Raw genomic sequence first — 22,343 nt, 5'->3', positions numbered from 1 at the left:
CCCAGGCGTCGGGTAAATCTGAGTCATATGATATAGGGGGACAATGCAAACTGTCCATGAATATAGGGCAGAAATTAGGATGGCGCGCTGCTACAGTCATCCATCAAACGCTTATGGTGCAATTTGGAAACAATTTGTCAGTGAAATCCCCAAAACACATGTGCGTGCACACACAGGCAGCCACACGCGATCTGTGTTGCATTTGGGTCGGGTTTCAACTCGCCTCATCCTCGCAGTTTATCGTCTCATAAATCACACACAGATTTCCAGCCTGCATTCCTCTGAGACTCAGGAGCCCATAAAGTACCTGAAAGACGTCAAATTACTAGTGTCTGCTAACACGGTGTCGTTTTAATCAACCTAAATCAGTCGTGGCTTTGACACTTTTTTCACAACAGCCATAAAATGCATTTTTGGGCGTCCCTCAGTGGAACTGCGTAGCTTCTACATGTCACACTGATGGAACTTATTCCGATGGAAGTGTGTTTGATTTACAAAACTACAAGCAAGTCAAGCGAGCAGGATTTATCATTAAGAGACCCTCATTAGTTCCACAATGGAGAAATTTCACCTCCACATTTAACCCATCTGTGCAGTGAAACACCACATACACACTAGGGGGCGGTGAGCACACTTGCCCGGAGTGGTGGGCAGCCCTGTCTGCAGCGCCTGAGAAGGAGTTTGGGGTCAGGTGTTTTGCTCAAGGGCGCTTCAGTCACATACTTCCGGCTCAGGGGATCGAACCGGTGACCTTCCGGTCAAATGACTGGTTCCCCAATCTTCAGCCCATGACTGACCCAGCATTGAAGTCAGAATCTGTGAAAGTGTTGTACGCAGATAAATCTGCATCGTGTCGTCTGTTTTCTCTCTGAAAGGCCGCCTTTGTAGAGAGGTGTGAGTTGGTTTCGAGCGGGGAGTTCCCACCACTCCCCGTTCGCTCCTCATTGCTCCCTAGCAGCTCAACGCAGACACCCTAGTTAATCTGTTAAAGGATCATTCTACAGAAACGTCCACTTTTCTCTCGATCCAAAGGGATCATTGGTGTCACACATAATAAAGGAAACACCAGAGACGTTTTTAATGAACAATGCATTTTACAAAATAACTGCTACAGAACATCAACAGTCGTGGGCTGGAGGTTAGGGATCCAGCCTCGTGACCAGAAGGTCGCCGGTTCGATCCACAGAGCCGACAGCACATGACTGAGGTGTCCATGAGCAAGACACCTAACCCCCAACTGCTCCCCAGGCGCTGCGGATAGCGCTGCCCACCGCTCCGGTCCAGTGTGCTCACTGCCCCCTAGTGTGTGTGCGCTCACTAGAGTGTATGTGGTGTTTCACTTCACGGGTGGGTTAAATGCGGAGGTGAAATTTCCCCGGTTGTGGGACTAATAAGGGTTACCTAATCTAATCAAACTGTCCATCATGGAATATTCACTGCTTCTACCTAAGAATAAAATTGGTCACACCAGTGACATCAATGTGACTTTTATTTCAAAATTAGAGATTTTTTTGTTACGCAGTAGCACCAGTGACACGACTCCTGGGGAACTTTCATTATATACTTTATAATACTTATTTGGGATTTCTTTTCTTTGTCATTTAATTCATATATTCCATAGTCATGTAGAGATTATTGCCATTAGAATTGCTGATGGGTACCTGGTTTGCTGTGATGTAATGTAGTGTAGCATTTAAAGTGGGACGCTGGGTCAGAAAAGCTCACTGTAGCAGTGATTCTAGGCTGGACGGCCAGTTTGGATCCTCTGAATATTCAGGACTGAAGCCATGCAGCTCTAACAGCTCCAGCGCTGAGAAATAAAACACTGGAAATCTCAGTAAATAAACTTTATATGTCTTTACTTTAAACTCTCCAAGCTGGGACTGACCTCTTCGGCACTGACAGTATAACATGTTATTAACACTACTTATAAAGCATTATATTAACAATTTATACTGTATAACAATCGTGGCTATAAAGTGTAATTCAGCATTAGTGTAATATTATTAAGGATAAACCTAATAATAGTAGTAAATTTATTGTCACCTCTGGGTTCCTTACTTTAAGAAGTTTATTTGTGGTTTTAAAAGTCACCGTTAAGGCTCAGCGGTGTTGCCGTGTGCCTTGAGAGCTGCTGTATTCTGTTACATCACAGCTGCGCAGAGTGGAACATGGCTTTTTGCTGATTTGGGTCAGATCGTCTGGAATGCAGGGCTTTACATTTGAGACCCAGAAGGAGATAAACTCTGTGTGTCCCTTTGTCCTGTCTCCACCCCGTCTGGCTCTCAGGTGACACCTTATCTTTGAGATAAAAGTGAACGATGTGCCAACAATATTTTTTTAATAGTACACAATATACACCGGTCAAGCACAACATTATAACCTTCTTTCTACGCTCACTGTCCACTTTATCAGCTCCACTTACTGTATAGCTGCACTCTGTAGTTCTACAGTTACAGACTGTAGTCCATCTGTTTCTCTGATACTCTGTTACCCTGTTCTTCAGTGGTCAGGACCCCCATGGACCCTCACAGAGCAGGTACTGTTTGGGTGGTGGATCATTCTCAGCACTGCAGTAACACCGACGTGGTGGCGGTGGTGTGTTAGTGTGTGTGGCGCTGGTCTGAGTGGAGTGCTGGAGTTTTTTTTGTAATATGAATTTGGGGAAGATCTTATCTTGATCTTGTCAGATCTTGACTGAGGACAAAAGTTAGGAAGCTTCTGTATTATGGACCCAGAAATGGGCATCAGAAGGGACATAGTGGTATGGGTTCATTCCTGTTTGCCTGTGTTGGATATATTAGAGGTATGGTGCTTTATGTGCCCCCAGGATGATGAGGTGTTTTCCAGAAACACAGACACCTGTGATGTAGGTCATGTAGGCTTTTACGGGCCAGCTGGCTGATGAGGCCAAGGGCAGGTACAGGGCAACAGCCTAGCACAAACACCTCTGCAGTCTTTCCCTCATCTTAGCATTACCTAATCTTCCTGAGCAACCTCCTCATACGTGCAGCTCCCCTGGCTTCCATTAAACGTCATGCTCGAGTTTGGACCACACCTTCAACATATGGTTGTAGTGTGAGGAGAGGCTGCATGACTGGTGGAGAGAGTTGTGGAGCTGGAGTTCTTTAAGCTAGAACAATGTGAAAAAAAGTATATCTAACGTATAAAATATATCAATACCATCGACACCGTCTTAAATCTAGTCAACATGTGACTTAGTTCTTATATTGAGATTGCTGTAAAAATATTATAGTAAGTTTTATTTACATGTTTAGTTTGATTTTATGTTACGAAAGTGTTTTGTTCCATTGGCAGATCACAGCTTTTAGCTTTAGTTCTCAAAATAAGTAAAACATCTGCCAGTGGAAGAACTTTCACTACATAAACTTAAAAACAGGCAGTAATGTCAAGATCTGATTCAGTTCATAAGGCTTTATACACTATATTAGCTTCACACACATATGAACTTGAGCAACACCCTGTTCTTAATCCATAGGGTTTAATATGATGTCGGCCCACCCTTTGCAGCTATAACAGCACAAGGGTTAGGAGTGTTTATGGGAATTTCTGACCGTTCTTCCAGAAGCACATTTGTGAGGTCAGACACTGATGTTGGACGAGAAGGCCTGGCTCACAGTCTCCGCTCTAATTCATCCCAAAGGTGTTCTATGGGGTTGAGGTCAGGACTCTGTGCAGGCCAGTCAAGTTCTTCCACACCAAACTCACGGCTGGACTTACTGCACAGGTGGCGTCCGATCACGGTACCACGCTGGAATTCACTGAGCTCCTGAGAGCGACCCATTCTTTCACTAATGTCTGTAGAAGCAGTCTGCAGGCCTAGGGGCTCGGCTTTATACACCTGTGGCCATGGAAGTGACTGGAACACCTGGATTCACTGATTTGGATGGGTGACTGAATATTTTTGGCAGTATAGTGTATTTGTGTGTCACGGTTGGACTCTGATGATCGCTGTATGTAATTTGTCATTTGTCGGCACTCTCTAAACTCTCAGCAGCTTCGGCAGTCCATACAAATCAACTAAGTCCTATGAGTTTAGAAAGGCATCCGTTTCACAGGCGTCTCAAATTTTTGTCCTTTTTTAGTTTTTGTCATAATTTGAAAATACCATTTGTTGAATGCATTCTCTGTAAATTTCATGAAGAATGGACCAAAACAAACGGCCCAAAATGACTAGAGAAAAAGTCTGGTTCCATTGACTTACATTAAAAGTAAAGTATGTTTTTTCCTTCTCCTGTAAAGTCACCATTTTGGAGATACAAGGCTTTGTTCCAACAGCAGCGATATATTGTATTGTTTTGCATTTCGGTTGGGAAGATTGTGTGGTTTAAACAACATATGTATGAAATGTATTGATTTAATTGTGTTCTGTACTGATTTACCAGACGTTTTAGCGAATAGTCCCTCAGTCTTAGTCAACTGGCCTTAACCCCTCAAAATCCCAGGCTTATTATATACTAAGGTTTATTATTCAGTAACTACAGGGAATGCAAACTGGTGAGCAATTCGGAGGATATAGAAGTATTAAAACTGTAGGCCTGCCGACGGGCCTTGGCTGTTTAAGGGGTTAATCTGAATGTGATGAGCAGGTACTGGAGAAACAAGTACTTTCACAGTGTGGTTACATAAAAGAACGTGAAAGAATGATGCAAGTTTGCAAACCCTTTGATAAATTCCAGTCAGAGACGTGGATTTTCTGTCTGACAGCAGCCGTATGATCTTAATTACTACTCCTTCCTGTAATTGACTAAGGTTGGCTCATATTTTATGGGAACGGGTTTGAAGATTGGAAATGACTAGTGTCAGTAGGGAGAACAGAGGGGCTTTCTGAGTGATTTTCCAGGTGGATGTTAAGTGCAAACTTCACACTGATACAACGTGGCTGACTAACATGCCACATTGGCACAAAATGGCTCGACATTGGTGATCGGGTGGTGTGAAACTGGACTGACCTTTGTGTTTGCACTGTGCTCTCATGCTTTGGCTGTGCCACACAAATATACTAATGCACTAATGTTCCTAATTTTACTCTCTGTTGAGCAGAGCTGACGTGAGTGTCTATCCTAACGCACTCAGACTTCTCTACATCAGTTTGCTGTTGGCAAGGCTGTTTAAGTTGAAGCTGGGTTTTAAATGGAAGAAACTGATGGCATTTTTGAAAATCACCTCATTGCATCAAATAAAAATGATGGGATTGCGTAACTGGAGGAAGGGGACCATGCACATTCATTGGTTCGGTCTTTTGCTGCAGTTGTTGTCACACTAAAACGTCCTGCGAATGCTTGTGTGTGAGAAAGCAGATGTACAAAGAAACCTGTGCAGCTGCTGCCACCACTACTGTGATGATGCAGTTGATCAGGCAGTCCTTCGCTGCTGTTGGGGATGCTGTAGTTTTGGCACTACAGATGTTGCATCCCTGGTTTGACTGAGGGGGTGAGTTTGAGTTGAGTCTCTGGGCTGTGAGCCTAAGTCAAGTCTGAGTCTCTGAGCTGCAAGTTTTAGTCGAGTCTCAGGGGGCATTAGTCTGAGTTGAGTCTCAAGTCTGAGGTGCATGTTTTAGTTGAGTTTCTGGTTTGTTAGTCTGAAAAACAAGTCTCGAGTATCTGAGAGGCAAGTCCTAGTCTCCAGGATGTGAGTCTGATTTAAGTCACAGTGTGAATCTGAGTCAAGACTCTGAGGTATGAATCTGAGTCCAGTGTTGTGTCTCTGAGATGCCAGTCTGAGTCGAGTCTCCCAGATTAACCAAGTTGGCTGAGAAAAAACAAAAATTCATAGTTGAATATTGATTGTTCAAAATTTCTAATAGACCTACATTTTACAGTCCAAGTCGAGTTTCTGGGGTGCGAGTCTGAGTAGAGTCTTGAGTCACTGAGGTGCAATTCTGAATCGAGTCTTGAGTCACTAATTTGCAAGTCCATGTCAAGTGTCAAGTTACTGAGGTGCGAATCCAAGTTGAGTTTCTGGTTTGAGAGTCCAGGTCGAGTTTCTGGTTTGAGAGTCCAGGTCGAGTTTCTGGGTTGAGAGTCCAAGTCGAGTTTCTGGGTTGAGAGTCCAAGTCGAGTTTCTGGGTTGAGAGTCCAAGTCGAGTTTCTGGTTTGAGAGTCCAGGTCGAGTTTCTGGGTTGAGAGTCCAAGTCGAGTTTCTGGTTTGAGAGTCCAAGTCGAGTTTCTGGGTTGAGAGTCCGAGTCAAATCTTCAGTCACTGATTTGTCACAGTCACAGTATCTTTTCTGAGGAAGTTGAGTCTTGATTCTCTGGGATGTGAATCTGAATCGAGTCTCTGGGGTGCATCTGTGTTGAGTCTCGAGTCACCAGAGTGAGTCCAAGTCCACTCTTGAGTATCTGAGGTGTGACTCCGAGTCGAATCTCAAGTCTTCTGAGTGGAACTTCGAGTCTGAAATCAAGTTTGACATGGTTTCAAATGAGGAACCTTTCATTATAGAAAAGCCTGGAGTCTAAAGGGCAGAACTAAGTAGTACATCAGAACAAACGCTTTTGACTTAATTTGAAAATGCCAGTTGCTCTTAATATTCTGTGTAAATTTCACAATGAATGCACCAAAAGAATTACTTGTAAAAAATCCATTGACTTACATTATAAGTAAAGTAAGTTTTTTCCTTCTCCTGTAAAGTTACCATTTTGGAGATACAAGGTTTTGTTTCGACAGCAGCGAAACGCATTGTTTACAGGAAAGAGGCAAAACAACTTGAGACATTTGTGTACATAGCAACTATGTGTGGGTCAATAACGATGCTCAGTTTAGCCGAGTTGGTTGTGAAATCACTGAAAACTTGAAAATCGATCGCTGAAAATTTCTAACAGACCTACATTTGCAAACGACTCTTTTGATCATCATCAGAGTCATCACCATTCCTCTTTCTCTTTCCCTGTGTGTCTCTCTCTGCCTACTCGCCCATATGTTCATGCCATTATCGCCGGAGCGGTGGCCACTGGCAGTGCTAATGCTATTCCTGTTTCACGTCCCAACTGAGTGGAAGAAGAGAAGATGGAAGTCTGGCGTCTGGGGGCTTCTTCTCACCCTCACCAGTCATCATCACCTTTATCCCTCTCTATTTATAACCCTACTCAGGTTAGCCCAGGTCCGGTTCGCTCAGGGTTCACCACGCGACCCTCCAGATCAGTTTACTGTTCAGGACTGTCAGTTCACTTCCCCTGTACTGGACAGCTAAAGCACGTGAGCGAGGTTAAGAGATGTTTGGAGTCCAAAGTTTAGTTTTTGGCTGGAGCTTTGATGGTAATGTAGCCAAGTGATTGAAGTCTATTTCCACCAATTTTCTCCTGTGCAAATTAAATTGCAAGCCTAAATCACCACTCATTGGCTTTAAACCTTGTCACATTGCTGACAATCTCAAATAGACTTGCGTGGGTAACAGTATGAGCCAAAGTCAGGCTTCAAGATTGCTCTGCTAATGTGTCTAACTATGTGTCCTCATAGCAAGAGGATAGTGGACCACTCCACTGTCGGCCCACTGATGGCAAAGCTGGTAGTCCACTGGCGTTTTGCTCAGCGTTTTCTGGGCGGACCACCGGTGGTTAAGCAGAGTAATAGACAAAATTCCACTTATCATCACTCATTTTCCACTCACAGTCCAATTTTCTGATTTTTCTTCCTTCTTTCTTTAGTTATGCTTTATAAGTGAGTAGTTTAGTGAGTAATTTTAATCCAGCTCAGCGTCACCAACAACATTTTCTATAAAACTCATTTTATATCAGGTCTAATCTTTATTTTCTTTTAAACTGTCAGTTGTTTGTAATATAAATTTAGGTCTATTTTCTAAAATAAAAGTCTGTGTTCATTTAAAATTTGTTTGGGGAGATACTAGTTAGAGCTTGTATGCAGGACAGTAATCTGGGTGGTCCGAGGGTGGACCAGCAGTGGCGTACAGTTAGTGGGGTGCTGACCTTATCAAGCCAGCTGACCGATATATGCTGTCTCTGGGTGTTATATAGTTTCATAAACCACATAATCAAGTCCATTTTGAGATTAAAACTCAATGAGGCTTCTACCGGCCTAGTCGTCTAGCTGTACTGCAAAATAAAGAAGCAAACTTCAGAAAGCAAATATGCAGCAGTGGACGAAGTACACAAACCATGTACTTGAGTTAAAGTCGAGACCCCCAAGGTAAAATATTCCTCCAGTAAAAGTAGAAGTTCCTCCCTTTAGACCTCCACTGGAGTAAAAGTACTAAAGTATTTCCCTTCAAATGTACTTAAGTATAAAGTAAAAGTACTAAAAGAGTAATTCTGGCTCTGATCTGGTCCTGTTATCATTTTTATAACCAGACTGGCTTCATGAACTCATTTCAGGTGAAAGTCCTCCAGCGTCTCTCTTGGTAAACCAGTCTTTTAATAGAACGTCATTAATTAGTGACGCTGACGTCTATTAAAATGATCAGAAGCACAAAACACTGAAGGTAAACAGTTTCCATCAGGGAGAACCGAGTGGCTCTGAAATCACTTTTTACACACAAGCAAAGTTTCAGTTTCAGATTTATTTACAACTTAGTTCCAAGTTTAAGTTGAATAAAAACTGGCTTTAAACTCAGGATCACAGATGAGCTCCTTTACTATGTTGATCTGTAGGCGTCTGTTCATAAACATAAACCAGCCCAAACTCATTTACTATAAAATGAAATGGTGTTTGTAGAAATTCAGAAAAAAGCCGCGTCAGTCTCGACTGCATATGTGGACATATTTCTATATTGTGCTCTATTTACACAAAGTTAGGTTAGTTCATCATTTATGTTGAACAGACTCTCCCAAAGTTTTACGCTGCTGCGCTGACGTTGAACCGCGTGCTGCACTGGGTCGGCATGACCAACAGGTCAAAACCAGCTCTAAACAAAGTGACCGCTGGGCCCTGATTGGTGCTCTGGCTTTGCGCTTCTTTCGTTTTGACATGTGACGTTTTTATACACACAGAAACCAAAAGGAACGACAGATTTCTCAAAATGTAGGAGGAAAAAGTCGGATATTAGACTCTGAAATGTAGTGGAGTGAAAGGAGAAAGTCCAGAATGGAGGAACTTCAGTACAGATACACCAAAAATACTAAAGTATAAAAACTAATTACATTTACTTTGTGTACTTACTTTGCTGTTTGCAAGTTATGGGGTAAATTTTGCATTTAGTTTTTATGGGAAAGCTCATTCTGTTAGCTCAGAGAAGAGAGCTGACAAAAGTCTTCAGATTAGCTCTTGTTTTCTGCCTGTGCTCCTAAGGTGGAGGCAGCTCCGCAAAGCAAATGGTCTGTTTCAGTAGTTACTAGCTTGAATGCGTCTGTCATGCGAATAGGCCATTTAGACAGGCCCATAATTCATACAGAGATACAGAGGCAAGAATGCAAGAGCCTCTGGTATCCATATCAGTCTCAGTTCCCCCGCCGTCTGTTCACTAACTCTATTTTTACTGCCGGTAAACAAAGTGGACACCAGCGCCGTGGCTAAGCGCAGGTTTCTGTTGTCGTGAGGCTAATCTGGTAGTTCGCATGAGCCCTCGGTGCCGGGAGGGGGAAGATTCCGGAAATGATTCTGAGAATGGAAAAAGCATGTTGTGCATGTGTTCTTTCCAGCATTCGGTTTTCCACCATGTCAGAAAGGTTGCCTGGCGATAAGGTTTCAGATATGGCCTGAAATTGAAATGCTAGCTCCTTTTTAGTGGACATATGATCACACATGATGCTGGACTCGGTCTGTCTGGCCAGGAGGGTAGTTTTAGAACGTTTGGTGCCACTTTCTCACCGTATTACTGACCTAGCAGACTTATAATCCCTCAATAATATAAAAAAATCTATTATAAGCCACATTTAGCGCTGTTGTAAAACACTTAAACACGTTCTGTACTGTGAAACGTTTTGGGAACCTCCCTTCATTTATTGGATTTCCAGGTAAAACGGCCATTTAGTACAATTTATTTATTTTTCACGGCACATTATTGAGGATTAGATGTAGGATGGTTCACTTGTCTGAGGAACAGGAAAGTCACGGGAACATACTGTACTACGCAAAAGTCTTAGGCACCTAAGACACATTTAAAAAATCGATTTATTTATGTAGTTTGTGTTTATTTGCTGAGAAAAGTGTTAATATTTGAATAAACTAAATTTCTAGAATATTAATAATAGTGATTTTCTGGATGTCAGTGTGTTTGTTGACCCATCTCCAAGCCTCTCCTCCTCGAGGAAGCCCAGTATTATATGTAGTTATAAAGCAGCTCCTGGTTTGACCAATCAGTGCTCAGTAAATTGAGCTCATGATGTAATTGATGATATTAACGAGTCTCTGTGGCGGCTGTGAAGGTGTCCAGGAAAAATATGGACCCGAGAAATTCTTGTTACTTTATTGTTTTTCTGTTTATTTGAATTATGAATACGACTTTATTCTAATGTATATAGTGATAAACTCCCTGCTGAGGAAATGAGCTTAGATGCCTAAAACTTTCTCACAGTGCTGTAAGTGAAAAAACCTGTTTTCAAAGAAATATTAAAAGCTGAAGAGACGCCTAAGACCCGTGCTAAACAGGGCAGTCATGGCCTGGAGGTTAGGGAACCAGCTCTGTGACCAGAGGTTTGCTGGTTCGATCCCCTAAGCCAACAATATGCTCCCCAAACTGCTCCCCGGGCGCCGAAAATAAGGCTGGCCACGGCTCTGGGCAGTGTGTGTGTGTGTGTGTGTGTGTGTGTGTGTGTGTGTGTTCACTAGTGTGTATGTGGTGTTTCACTGCATGGATGAGTTAAATGCAGAGATGAAATTGCCCTGTTGTGGGACTAATAAGGGTCACTTATATCTAATTTAGTAATTAGACCTGGTAGACCACCAAAACCGCTCCCATCAGAGAAACAGTACTTAAAGAGCAAATCAAGCTGCTTCAGATCGGAAAAATCCACAGGTGTTTCTGTCCATCCAGCCACTGTGAGAAGACTCAAAGCCAGAATCTGAAAGGGCATCTAGCTGTCCAGATGTTTTTGAGAAAAGGAAACCGGCAAGTTTTTTTTTTTAAATGTTACTTTTTACTAATTTTTTGGTTAAGTATGTTCTTTGCTCACTTCAGTTGAATTCCATGTTTATACATGGTTATTAAAACAACATTGTGCTATATGTGAAATAATTTTGCTTGGCAACCACAGCGTACAGTTCATTATCTACATAGCTTGGTGCTTCTCATTATGCCTAACAACAGCCCTTAACTGTGGTAAAGTGACTGTGACACGTGGTCTTCTCAGACTTTGCTGGGTTGAAGTACTCGCTGTTCCCACTATCAGGGAATGGAATGAAAGCAGTAATTCCTCAGTAATATGATTTCTCTTTCTGCCATTTCCTGACCCACAGAGCAAACTTCCTGTGCTGATGTTGGGCCGCTCAGCTGACCTCAGACCGGGCGAGTTTGTGGTTGCCATTGGCAGCCCGTTTTCCCTCCAGAACACAGTCACCACAGGGATCGTGAGCACCACCCAGAGAGGTGGCAAGGAGCTGGGCCTGCGGAACTCGGACATGGACTACATTCAGACCGATGCCATCATTAACGTAAGTGTATCGTCATACATGCACAGGCACACACACACATTCATGCACACACACCTGCCTATAAGTATCAAATCAAATCACGTTTACTGTCACATCACATTTACACAGGTGGAAAGTGAGGGAAAAACTTAGGTGCTTAAAATTTAAATACAAAAAATATAATATATATATATTATATTAATATATAATAATAATATATAATTGTAATAATATATATATATTACACCGACTCTGAATATACACATATATAATACATATAATATGTAACTCTCACGTTAATCTGAGACAACAGTTTAGTGAAAAATCACATTTCCACAATTTGAATTCGGGTTTCTAAAAACATTAGTTGTATTGTTTATTATTTTATATTTTATATTTTCCCTGCAGCTTAGCTACGTGTTGCATCTGAGTCTCTTATAAAACATAAACATCTCTGTCAGAACAAAACTTAGTACCTCGGTACAAAACGGTAAGTTGAGTTTCGCTGCCATGAGTATGAAATTTAAGCCGCTTATTAATTGTCATGTAAATAATTACAAATAATGAATTAACGGTCTTCTCTTGTTCATTATATATCTATTAACCCTTTAACCTCTTATTCTCCAGCGTGTATTTTGGTTTGGTTTGGTTTGATGATATTAACGAGTCTCTGTGGCGGCTGTGAAGGTGTCCAGGAAAAATATGGACCCGAGAAATTCTCGTTACTGTTTATTGTTTTTCTGTTTATTTGAATTATGAATACGACTTTATTCTGATGTATATTGTGAGAAACTCACTGCTGAGGTGCCTAAAACTTTCACACAGTGCTGTATGTAAGGAGAAAAAATGTCTCTGCTATGTACAAATATATTACCATTAAACAGATCACCTCAAAAATTCAAAAAACTCGAACGTTTTCAAAGTATACAAGACAAAATTGGTGATACAAGGTTTTTGCCCGACAGAGACAATTAGTTGGTTTACTTGTCAAAAGCTATGCGCTGTGTCGGTATTCCAGGAGGCCTGCGGTGAGACAGGCTGCAGCATTACAGGTGGTGATTTGTATTTTCGTTCCTTTTTTCTTGCCGAACTCTTTCAGTAACACAGAGTTTTGATCGTGTACCAAATGTTTACAGTATATACTCTTTCCTGAACCTTCTTATTTTCCCTTCTGACAGTACGGAAACTCAGGAGGGCCGCTGGTTAACCTGGTAAAGAATTCCCTTTGATTTGTTTTCTGCCATTGTTTGGTTTTCATGCACCGATGCCTCCGTTCATGTGAGGTTCTCTTGCCTGCAGGATGGTGAGGTGATTGGTATAAACACTCTGAAGGTTACAGCAGGGATCTCCTTCGCCATTCCCTCAGACAAGATCAGGCAATTCCTCTCCGAGTCCTACGACAGGCAGGCCAGAGGTGCATCCGCTTCACACTGTTTCACCTGCCAGCATGCAGCTGCATCCCTGTCCCACATAACGCACATTAAAGGAATACTCTCGTTGTTTTCCAACCTCTGCCATAACAGTAGCGTGCAGTCAGTTACGCGGTTAGTGTGTGTTGTGCTGGTGTGAGTGGATCAGACACAGAAGAGCTGCTGGAGTTTTTAAACACTTCAGTGTCACTGCTGGACTGAGAATAGTCCACCAACCAAAAACAACCAGCCAACAGCGTCCTGTGACCCCTGATGAAGGACTAGAGGATGACCAACACAAACTGTGCAGCAGCAGATGAGCTGTCGTCTCTGACTTTACATCTACAAGGTGGACCGACAAGGTCTAACAGAGTGGACAGTGAGTGGACACAGTGTTTAAAAACTCCAGCATCACTGCTGTGTCTGATCCACTCACACCAGCACAACACACTCTAACACACCACCACCACGTCAGTGTTACTGCAGTGCTGAGAATGACCCACCTCCCAAATAGCACCTGCTCTGTGAGGGTCCATGGGGGTCCTGACCACTGAAGAACAGGGTAACAGAGTATCAGAGAAACAGATGGACTACAGTCTGTAACTGTAGAACTACAGAGTGCAGCTATACAGTAAGTGGAGCTGATAAAGTGGACAGTGAGCGTAGAAACGAGGAGGTGGTCATCATGTTATGCCTGGTTGGTGTATAGCCACATATTTCAAATCTTTATTCACAGAATTCAGCAACTGCCTTTCGGTTTCTATCACATGTGAGTTTCTGCTCCTTTCTAAGCAGTGATGTACGTCAGAATCTCCGTCTGTGGTAATCGGTTGTAGAATAGTTTGAGATTTGGTTGTAGAGAGCTGCAGTATTCCTTTAACAGTCTTATGAGAGCAATGTGACCTACTTCCATCTGAGCAAATTGAACTGATTGTTGTTCATCTGGCTTCTTGACAGGTAGAGGAACAGCAAAGAAGAAGTACATTGGTGTTCGAATGATGACCCTGACCCCTACGTTAGTATTCAAGCTGTTGAGCTCATATGTGAATCTAAATGTAGTTGTGTGCAAATGTTTGGGTCCCCCTGACACATTTAAGTAAAAACAAATACACAAGTACCTCTATAGGGACAACACAGTGCTGCACATTGTGTCCAATGTGCATCTTCCCTGTAATGTTTTAATGCACTTTCACTTAGAAAATCAACCAAATGTGCAATTAGACAGGGGCACTCAAACGTTTGCAGACATCAGTAGTTTGTAACTACTAGTGGCCCTTCTCTAAGAATATGTTAATCTTTCCACAGACTGGCTAAGGAGTTGAAAGCCAAACACAGGGACTTCCCTGATGTCACATCCGGAGCCTATGTCATTGAGGTCATCTCCAAAACCCCAGCTGAAGCGTAAGTTATTAAGATGGCTTGAAAAAAGCCAATTTACTGTTCTTTCTTTTCTACTTGTTATTATTCTGTGGTTAAAAAAAAAACTTGCAATGCTACACCTACAGCTTTTGACCTACAACCACGACACTTTGCAGGATCGTAGACCCTATACCCCAAGAGACTAGAACCACCTGGGATAGCATAGCAACAGCCTAGCAACACCTCAGCAACCACCTGGGAAAGCATAGCTAGGGCCTAGCAAGACCTTAGTAACCACCTGGGACGGTTTAGCACCTGGAATACCAAAGTCATGGCATAGCAACACCTTAGCAACCACCTGAAAAACCATAGCAACAGGCTAGCAACACTATAGAAACCAACTGGGTTAACATGGCAATGGACTAGCAACACCTTAACAACTACCTGGGAAACCATAGCAATATTCTAGCAGCACCATAGCAAGAGTTTTGCAACACCTTAGAAACCAACTGGAATACCATGGCAATCACATGGGACGCCAAGCAATGGTCTGGCAAAACCTTAGCAACCACCTGAGATGCCATAGCAATGGCTTAGCAACACCATAGCAACCACATGAGATGACATAGCAATGGTCTGGCAAAACCTTAGCAACCACCTGGGATACCAAATTAATAGGATCGCAAAACTTTGGCAACCACCTGAGATACCATAGCAATGTCCTGGCAACACCTTAGCAACCACCTGGATACCATAGCAATGGTCTGGCAAAACTTTAACAACCACATAAAATACCATAGCAATGTCCTAGCAAGACCTCAGTAACCACCTGGGACTCAACTGGACGAGCAAAGTCATGGCATACCTTAGCAACTACCTGGGATACCATAGCAATGGCTTAGCAACACCTTTGCGCCCACATGAAATGCCATAGCAACGGTCTGGCAAAACTTCCATAGCAATTGTCTAGCAACACCTTAGCAAGTGCCAAGCAGCACCCTAACAACAAGCTGGAATATCATAGCAAACTCACAGTAACACCATAGCATAGCAGGTCATTCACACACCTTTCATTTCTAGTTGCCCAGCAGGTCAAAAATGACCGTACTGAAACCTTCTTGAAGGCGTTCAGGTCATTTTAGTAGCTCTTACTGTGTTCCTCTGCCGTCACACTTGGACAGATATTGTCTTTGGCTCTTTACAACTGCACATGTTTCAAATTTATATGAGACCCCCACCCCTTCATTCCTCACCCACCCACATAACCTCATCCTCACAGACCCACATGTTTACTTACCCTCAAAAAATCCTCCACTCAGTATTTTCTGTGACCACAGTTTAACAGTAGTGTGTGTGTGCATGTGTGTGTGTGTGTGGTGTGGTGAGGGCAGCACATTGACCAGGTGCTGATACAGCATTTCACTTTATCCTCAGTCTCCTTTCATTTTTCAGGCAAATTTCGTCCACATTCTTGTGAAGAGTGTCGTGACGAAAAAGGCGTGATAAAAAAAGGGGAAGTGACCGTGGGCTGTGGTCATAGCATGAGCTTGTTGACCGTACTTACATGAAGAAGTGCTTTAACCCTTAGAAACCTACAACTTTGGGGAATTGTTTTGGGTCAATTACAATTATAAAGTATTTACATGTGACAGTCACACATATGTTGTTATTCTCAGGAGACCCTGGGCTGCTCAGATACGCCATTGTTTGAAATGTAAATGCAACAGGAATTTTATATCTTTATGAATTTGGGACATTTCTGATCAAAAATGGACCCAGCGGCTGCTAAATGTTGTACTGTTTTAACTGAAAAGAAGTGCGGCTGTCGTTATCTTTTCAGAAATTGCTAGTCTGGAGTGTCTGTGAGCTGAAAGTGCAATAATTTTGATGGAGATTATTGATTTTATTGATTATGATGAGTAAAAATAACAATTATCATAAGACGGACATGGTTTTTTATTGATTTTCTGTCCTCTTGGATTCAGACTCAGTGCTAAAACTCTGATACACAGCAAGACAGGCTTTATTTTTAGAGAATTGAGCTGCATATTTAATATCAGATATTTTTAATACTCAAAATCAATGTAAACTGAAAGCCCTTTGTTTATGACATGAGGCTGAAAGCAGAGCTGTAGTGTAACAGTAGCGAGTGGGTTTGGGTGATTTTGGAGCTGAGCTCCGGCTGATGGACGGTCACAGGTGGAGGAAATCTCTCTGGATGGTGGGTCAGAGTCTGATGATGACCTGATGGTGAATCATGTCTCTGTTTTAACCCTTTGTTGGAGTATGAAGGCCAAACAGCAGAGCAATAATATCAGGATTGTCCGAGCCGAATTACTGGTCTGCTGAATGACCTGATATGTGGAACGTGTGTATCTTAAACCAGCCTGAAGTTATTAAGGCTAGAAGCAATAACTCACTAACATAGATGGGATAGTTCTGTAAATGCGGCAGTTGAGCTGCTCTCACAGTTACAGTTTCAGGGCCAAATTACAATAATAATAAACTACAGTAACAGCTGTGCTTCTTTATTATGTTTAGTTTAAAATTAAGCTTCAGCTGGCATGTGTTCTTTGCTCCCTTGTCTATTTGAGAGTTTTTGGAGTGTCTGCAAATTACTGGAAGTAAAAGTGTTGCTATTATTATTGTGATGATGATTATCATTATTTTTATTATTTTATTTTATTTTCCATGTGGTTACTAGGGTGTTGCTAAAATTGCTTTGGTTGCTTAAGTGGTTGCTAAGGTATTGCTAGGTGGTTGCTAGGGTGTTTCTGGTGGTTGCTAGGGTGTTGCTAGGTGGTTGCTATGGTATTCTAGGTGGTTGCTAGGTTGTTGCTATGGTATCCCATGTGGTTTCTAGGTGGTAGAAGGAATGTGCAAGGGCATTGCTATGGTATCCCAGATGGTTACTAGGGTTAATACGAGGTTGCAATGGTATCTCAAGTGGTTGCAAGGGTGTTGCTAGGTGGTTGCTGTGGAATCCCAGTTGGCTGCTGTGGTGTTTCTGGTGGTTGCTGGGGTGCTATTTAAGGCAATACACAACTTTTTTGGAACATGTTGTTGCCATCAAATTAAAACATGTCTCAGTTCTAACATTTGATATGTTGTCTTTGTACTATTTTCAGTTAATTATAGGATTTGAATGATTTGCACTTCATTCCATTTTGCAATAATATTCATATTAGTTCCATTGAGATACCTTTTCATATATTTGCAGTCTCTTTGATTCCCCCTTTCCCAGAAGTGTACACCCATGACCGAAGGTCTGATGTTGCATGTTCCCGTGGCAGGAGCTTTGTGTGTTTAGTGAGAAAAATGTGCCAAAAAGTCGCTTCAAATACACATTCACGCTCATCCCGGCCAACCGCAGGCCTTCCTGCCACGCCGGTGACTCACTCTGTGGAGACTGATGGGCTCTGGGCTTCTTCTTGTGAACTAACTGAAATAACTGACCATCTTTCCATGTATAAATGCCTCATGTTTGACAGTGTTGTCCCTGTTAAGAGTTCTTTTGCTGCAGTGTTAAAGCGATAGTTCAGCGAAAGATCTCATTTTTGCCCCCTAACAATTTTCCCCTTAATCTAAATGCAGCCGAACAGCCAAGACACGTTTACTTCTTATAACCACCTTATGTAAACCATGGAAAGTTGTTGAAAGGGAATTCTATTGATTTGACGTGAAACGGTTCACTGTAGAGAAAACTACCCACTCGCCTTTCTTTACAGTGGTGATAACCAGGAGTCAGGATGGTCTCCAGTGCAAATACGGTCATTTTATTTACCATCCAAAATGAATCTACGTGTTTTTTTGAGATGTATATCGCTGTTGTCGGATAAAAAAAGTTGTGGACACTGTATGACACACTGTTATCTATAATCTATAAAAACAAACAGAAATGCAGACAATGTTCCAGGTTCAAATGGCTGTTACCAAGGTTTTAGCTACACAACACATTGTTGTCTATTTGTATAGATACTAGAATGTGTCAGAAACCACATAAACAATTGTTAAATATTATTTTACGGCTCCCGAGTGGCGCAACTGTCTAAGCGTTGGCCGTGTCATCAGGAGATCGCGAGGTCGATCCCTGGTGATGCTCCGTAGCCAGGAGTCCAAGAGAGCACAATTGCCTTGCTCTCTCTGGGTGGGTAGGATGGCCTCGCTCTCCTCCCATCACTCAACATGATACTAGTCAGCGCAGGCGTCTGTTAGCTGACGTAACAGATCTGTGGGTCGGCGCTTTCCTCCGAGTGCGTTCGGCTGTCCAGTGACGCTGTGGGACCAGTCAGAAGAGTCGGAGGAAGCCTGTGCTGCCTTCACCCTCTAGCGTTGGAAGTGTCTGTCGTGTGATTGGGGGAGTCTTAAGTAGTGGGTGGATTGGAAACGACTAAATTGGGGAGAAAATCGGGTAAAAATAATTAAATATATATGTAATTTTACTTTATTTGCTTTTATTAACGTTGTAAGTTCTGTTTCATTCGCCTTTTGTGATAATCTCGTTGGTATTTTGTGGGGGGGGGCTGTGGAGAGCAGGTCCTTTGTCATGTAACGACCTCCAATGGTTGGCCTATTTCACATCTGGGTGTCTATAGCTCCCCAGTCTAGCGATGCCGTTTGTTGAAGGGATATCTCGGAGACATCCTGGCTTCTAGATGGGGGAGACTGTAAATTCCTAGCTGGGCCTCAACACCTCTATTTTAATTACAAAGGTAGAGGCAGCCGGCCATCAGTAGGGGGTTTCGGGGTAATTTACACGGAGACAGCTAGAGGCGCTAGAGGGTTACCTGGGTGACTGTAAGTTCATGGTTGTGTAAGCTGAGTAAGACTTACGGTTGGGAAGACGGGCGTTCACTGAACTTCTTTTTCCTCGAGTCTCCACTCCTGTTTTTCTTCAAGAAACAAACGCCTGCCATCAGAAGTCAACACAGCTAGTATAGTTTGCTGTAAGCTTGTTACGTATTAACTATATATGCCACATAGCTCCACTGGAAACATTCAGACACCAAATATGTCTTAACTGGTTGCCTATATTTTGGGTAAAGGGAGGTTTTTGTAAATTTATTTTATGTGATTTCTGTCACTTCAGTCCCTTAAATGTGGGACATATGGGCAGTTGCGTACTTCAGGTTCTCACATGCATAACTACATAACCTACATACTAGCTGCAGTGCAGCTGAGGTAGTGCAGGTCCTCGGTAGGACTGTCCTGTGAAGACTCCTCCTTTGGTCACACAAATGGAGCAGCACTAACGAGGCTGCGCGGTGACGCCACCAGAGCGGCGCCAAACCCGTGAGGGAGCTGGTGGGAGAAAACGGAGCCTGTTGCTTTTTCATTTCTTCACGGAAATGGAGGAGATGTTCTTATGTGGTACAATAAACTACATGCGTACAAATACGTCTAAAGAAAACACGACATGTGGACGAATTCTTTAATTAATCAGTCATTTTACACTTTATAAGGTAACGAAGGCAAAGTCAAGGGCGTGAACAATAGCTCTGCTCCAGCGGCTTTGTTTTCCACGATTTTCCTAGGTGCTGTTTTATTTTCCCTTCACGCCGTTCATGTGAACTGTGGGTAACCGAAGGCGTGGACAATTGATGTGTCCTTAAATTGACTCAGAACTTAAGCTGCACTTCTAGGCGTCCTTCACTTTGGGACGGCCTGCTATGAGGATGCAGCCTAGGCTTTGAACACGGCTGAGAGTTTCATAGCAGTTGCTGAATAATCCATAAAGGCTACTGAACAGTTAGTACACTTTAAGAGTAAGAACGGGAAAATTAGCCTGGATTTCAGAGGTTAAGTAGGAGGATACCTGAACTGGGCTAAAAGGTTCAGTTAGTTGTGATTTGGCTTTGAGTTCCGCATTTTTTAATGTGCTATTTTTATAGATTGCGCAACTCAAAAAATGCATTGCGTGTGACGGTTTGTATTGGCTTTGGAAATGGTCAGGAAAAAATTCTGGGAAATGCACTTATGTTTGATTTGTATTGGAGACGTTTCAGTCTCGGTAATTGCACTGGGGTGTCCTATATCAAAAATAGTGACAGTAATTTTATTCCTCTGCCCAACACACTCACTCTTTCTTTCTGGTTCTATTTTTTCACCCTTTCATTTGGTCTCACCCCTTTGTTCACTTCGCTTGGTCTTGTTCTCTTTCCTATGTGTGTGTATATATATATATATATATATATATATATATATATATATATATATATATATATATATATATATGCACCATGACATATGTGCAATATATGTCAATGTGTGTATATTATCACTAAAAGTAAGAAAAACATATGTACATATACTTCTTTATATCCAAAATACATTTGCAGTGTTTGTTAATACAAGTATTGTCTTGGAAATTTAATTCACAACTATAGTAAAAATATCCATATCTGAAATATATGTGCAATATATGCCAGTATTTGCATGTCTTTTTTTTTAAACTAAGAATATATGTGCATATATTTCTTCATATTTAACATATGTGTAATATATGTTAATATATGTAATGCCCTAGTGCTGAAATTCCAAACGAGGAAAAATATACATACATAAACTTCTTCATATCCAAACTTCATGTGCAAAATAAGTCTTAGCGCTGAAATTCCAAGCTAAGAAAAATGCATGTGATCACGTCTTTTTCACATGGGAACATGATCTCGAATGTGAAGATTACGGCGAGCCGTTTTAGCTTTCAAACCTTTGTTTTTTAAATCAGGAATTTCATTACTTATGTGACAATTTCATTCTTACTAGTAAAATTTTAATTGGAAGTAGTAAATTTGTATTTTCTGCAAGTAAAAATACTTTTTAAATTAAATTTTTTTATATGTAATAGTTATTACCAGTAAAAATCTCGTTTTCACAAGTAAGAATATCTGTATTTTGTAGTTTTACTGGTGAAAGTGTCATTCTTACTAGTAAAAATGTTTCCCTCATTGAAATGAATGGGGAAATTCATGAATTACAACTAGTAAAAATTTCATTTTGACTAGTAAGAAATTTTTAGGTGTAAATTGAATTCCTGATTTCAAGAAAAGAATAAAATGGTCTGCCATAGATCTTTTTTTTAACATGACACACTTTTAACATGTGAAGTGTGTAAAATCCACGTTTTATCCACATGTGAAATTCATGTGACGTTTCTGTACTGGTTTATGTCTTTGCACCGAAATTCCAAGCCAGGAAAAATATATGTACATATATTTCTTCATATCTAAAATATATGTTTCATATATGTCAACATATGTGATGCCTTAGCAACAAACTATTCTCTGTCTTTCTTTCTCTTTTTTCTCTCTCTGTCTGTTTCTCTTTCTCTTTTCCAGTGGTGGCCTGAAGGAGCATGATGTCATCATCTCCATCAACAGTCAACAGATCTCCTCGGCAACAGACGTCAGCGCTGCCATCAAAAGAGACGCCGCGTTACGCATGGTCGTTCGCCGTAGCAACGAGGATGTTATTCTCACCGTCGTCCCCATGGAAATTGATCCTTGACCTTGACTGGAGCTGGTGCTCGATCTCCACACCAATGAACTTACCGGGCATGTCTGAGGTCACGCCCACCGGAGTGACTTTGGTCAGTCACCGATGGCCTTCTAATGACCGGCGGGGTGAAGGTCCTGCCTTGCAAACTGTACAGAGCACATTGATGTAGATCCTTGTTCACACATATTAAGTCTTTTTTTGTTTTTATTTTAAAGAACTACTGGCTACCAGTTAAAATAAACCATTAAGCATGGTTAGTTCTCAAAGTTGTTGTTTCTTTTAACTAAAAAAAAAAGAACTTTAATAAAAGTTTCTGACCCGTGTCCAGCCCAGCAACATCAGGCGAAACATGTACAGCGATTTCAGACAGTTGTCTTAGATTTTATACCTTTTTTTTTGTAAGATAAAATTGACTTTTTTGCTTTTTGTATTTGAAAAAGAATAAAAGACATTTGATATTTTCGCTCTCAAAGATGTCGAAGTATATGATGGGTCTGAAATATTGCACTAATGATTTACTTTACAGCTTTTCGCGAC

General features: G+C 41.7%; 1 protein-coding gene across 1 annotated transcript in view; it reads left to right on the top strand.

Annotated features, from left to right (window-relative positions):
* Positions 1 to 22,142, top strand: part of htra1a (HtrA serine peptidase 1a) — a 70,872-nt gene extending 48,730 nt beyond the window's left edge. The window contains exons 4-9 of the mRNA XM_017719345.2: positions 11,368 to 11,562; positions 12,720 to 12,752; positions 12,841 to 12,955; positions 13,908 to 13,965; positions 14,256 to 14,351; positions 21,647 to 22,142. Coding sequence (XP_017574834.1) covers positions 11,368 to 11,562; positions 12,720 to 12,752; positions 12,841 to 12,955; positions 13,908 to 13,965; positions 14,256 to 14,351; positions 21,647 to 21,815 — 666 coding nt within the window. The 3' untranslated portion in view covers positions 21,816 to 22,142. The remainder of the gene's footprint in view (positions 1 to 11,367; positions 11,563 to 12,719; positions 12,753 to 12,840; positions 12,956 to 13,907; positions 13,966 to 14,255; positions 14,352 to 21,646) is intronic.
* Positions 22,143 to 22,343: the final 201 nt, after the last annotated feature.

The sequence above is a fragment of the Pygocentrus nattereri genome, chromosome 10 (assembly GCF_015220715.1).
Source record: "Pygocentrus nattereri isolate fPygNat1 chromosome 10, fPygNat1.pri, whole genome shotgun sequence".
NCBI lineage: Eukaryota > Metazoa > Chordata > Actinopteri > Characiformes > Serrasalmidae > Pygocentrus > Pygocentrus nattereri.
Note: the sequence above shows the minus strand (reverse complement) of the source record. Positions and strands in the feature narration are given on the sequence as shown.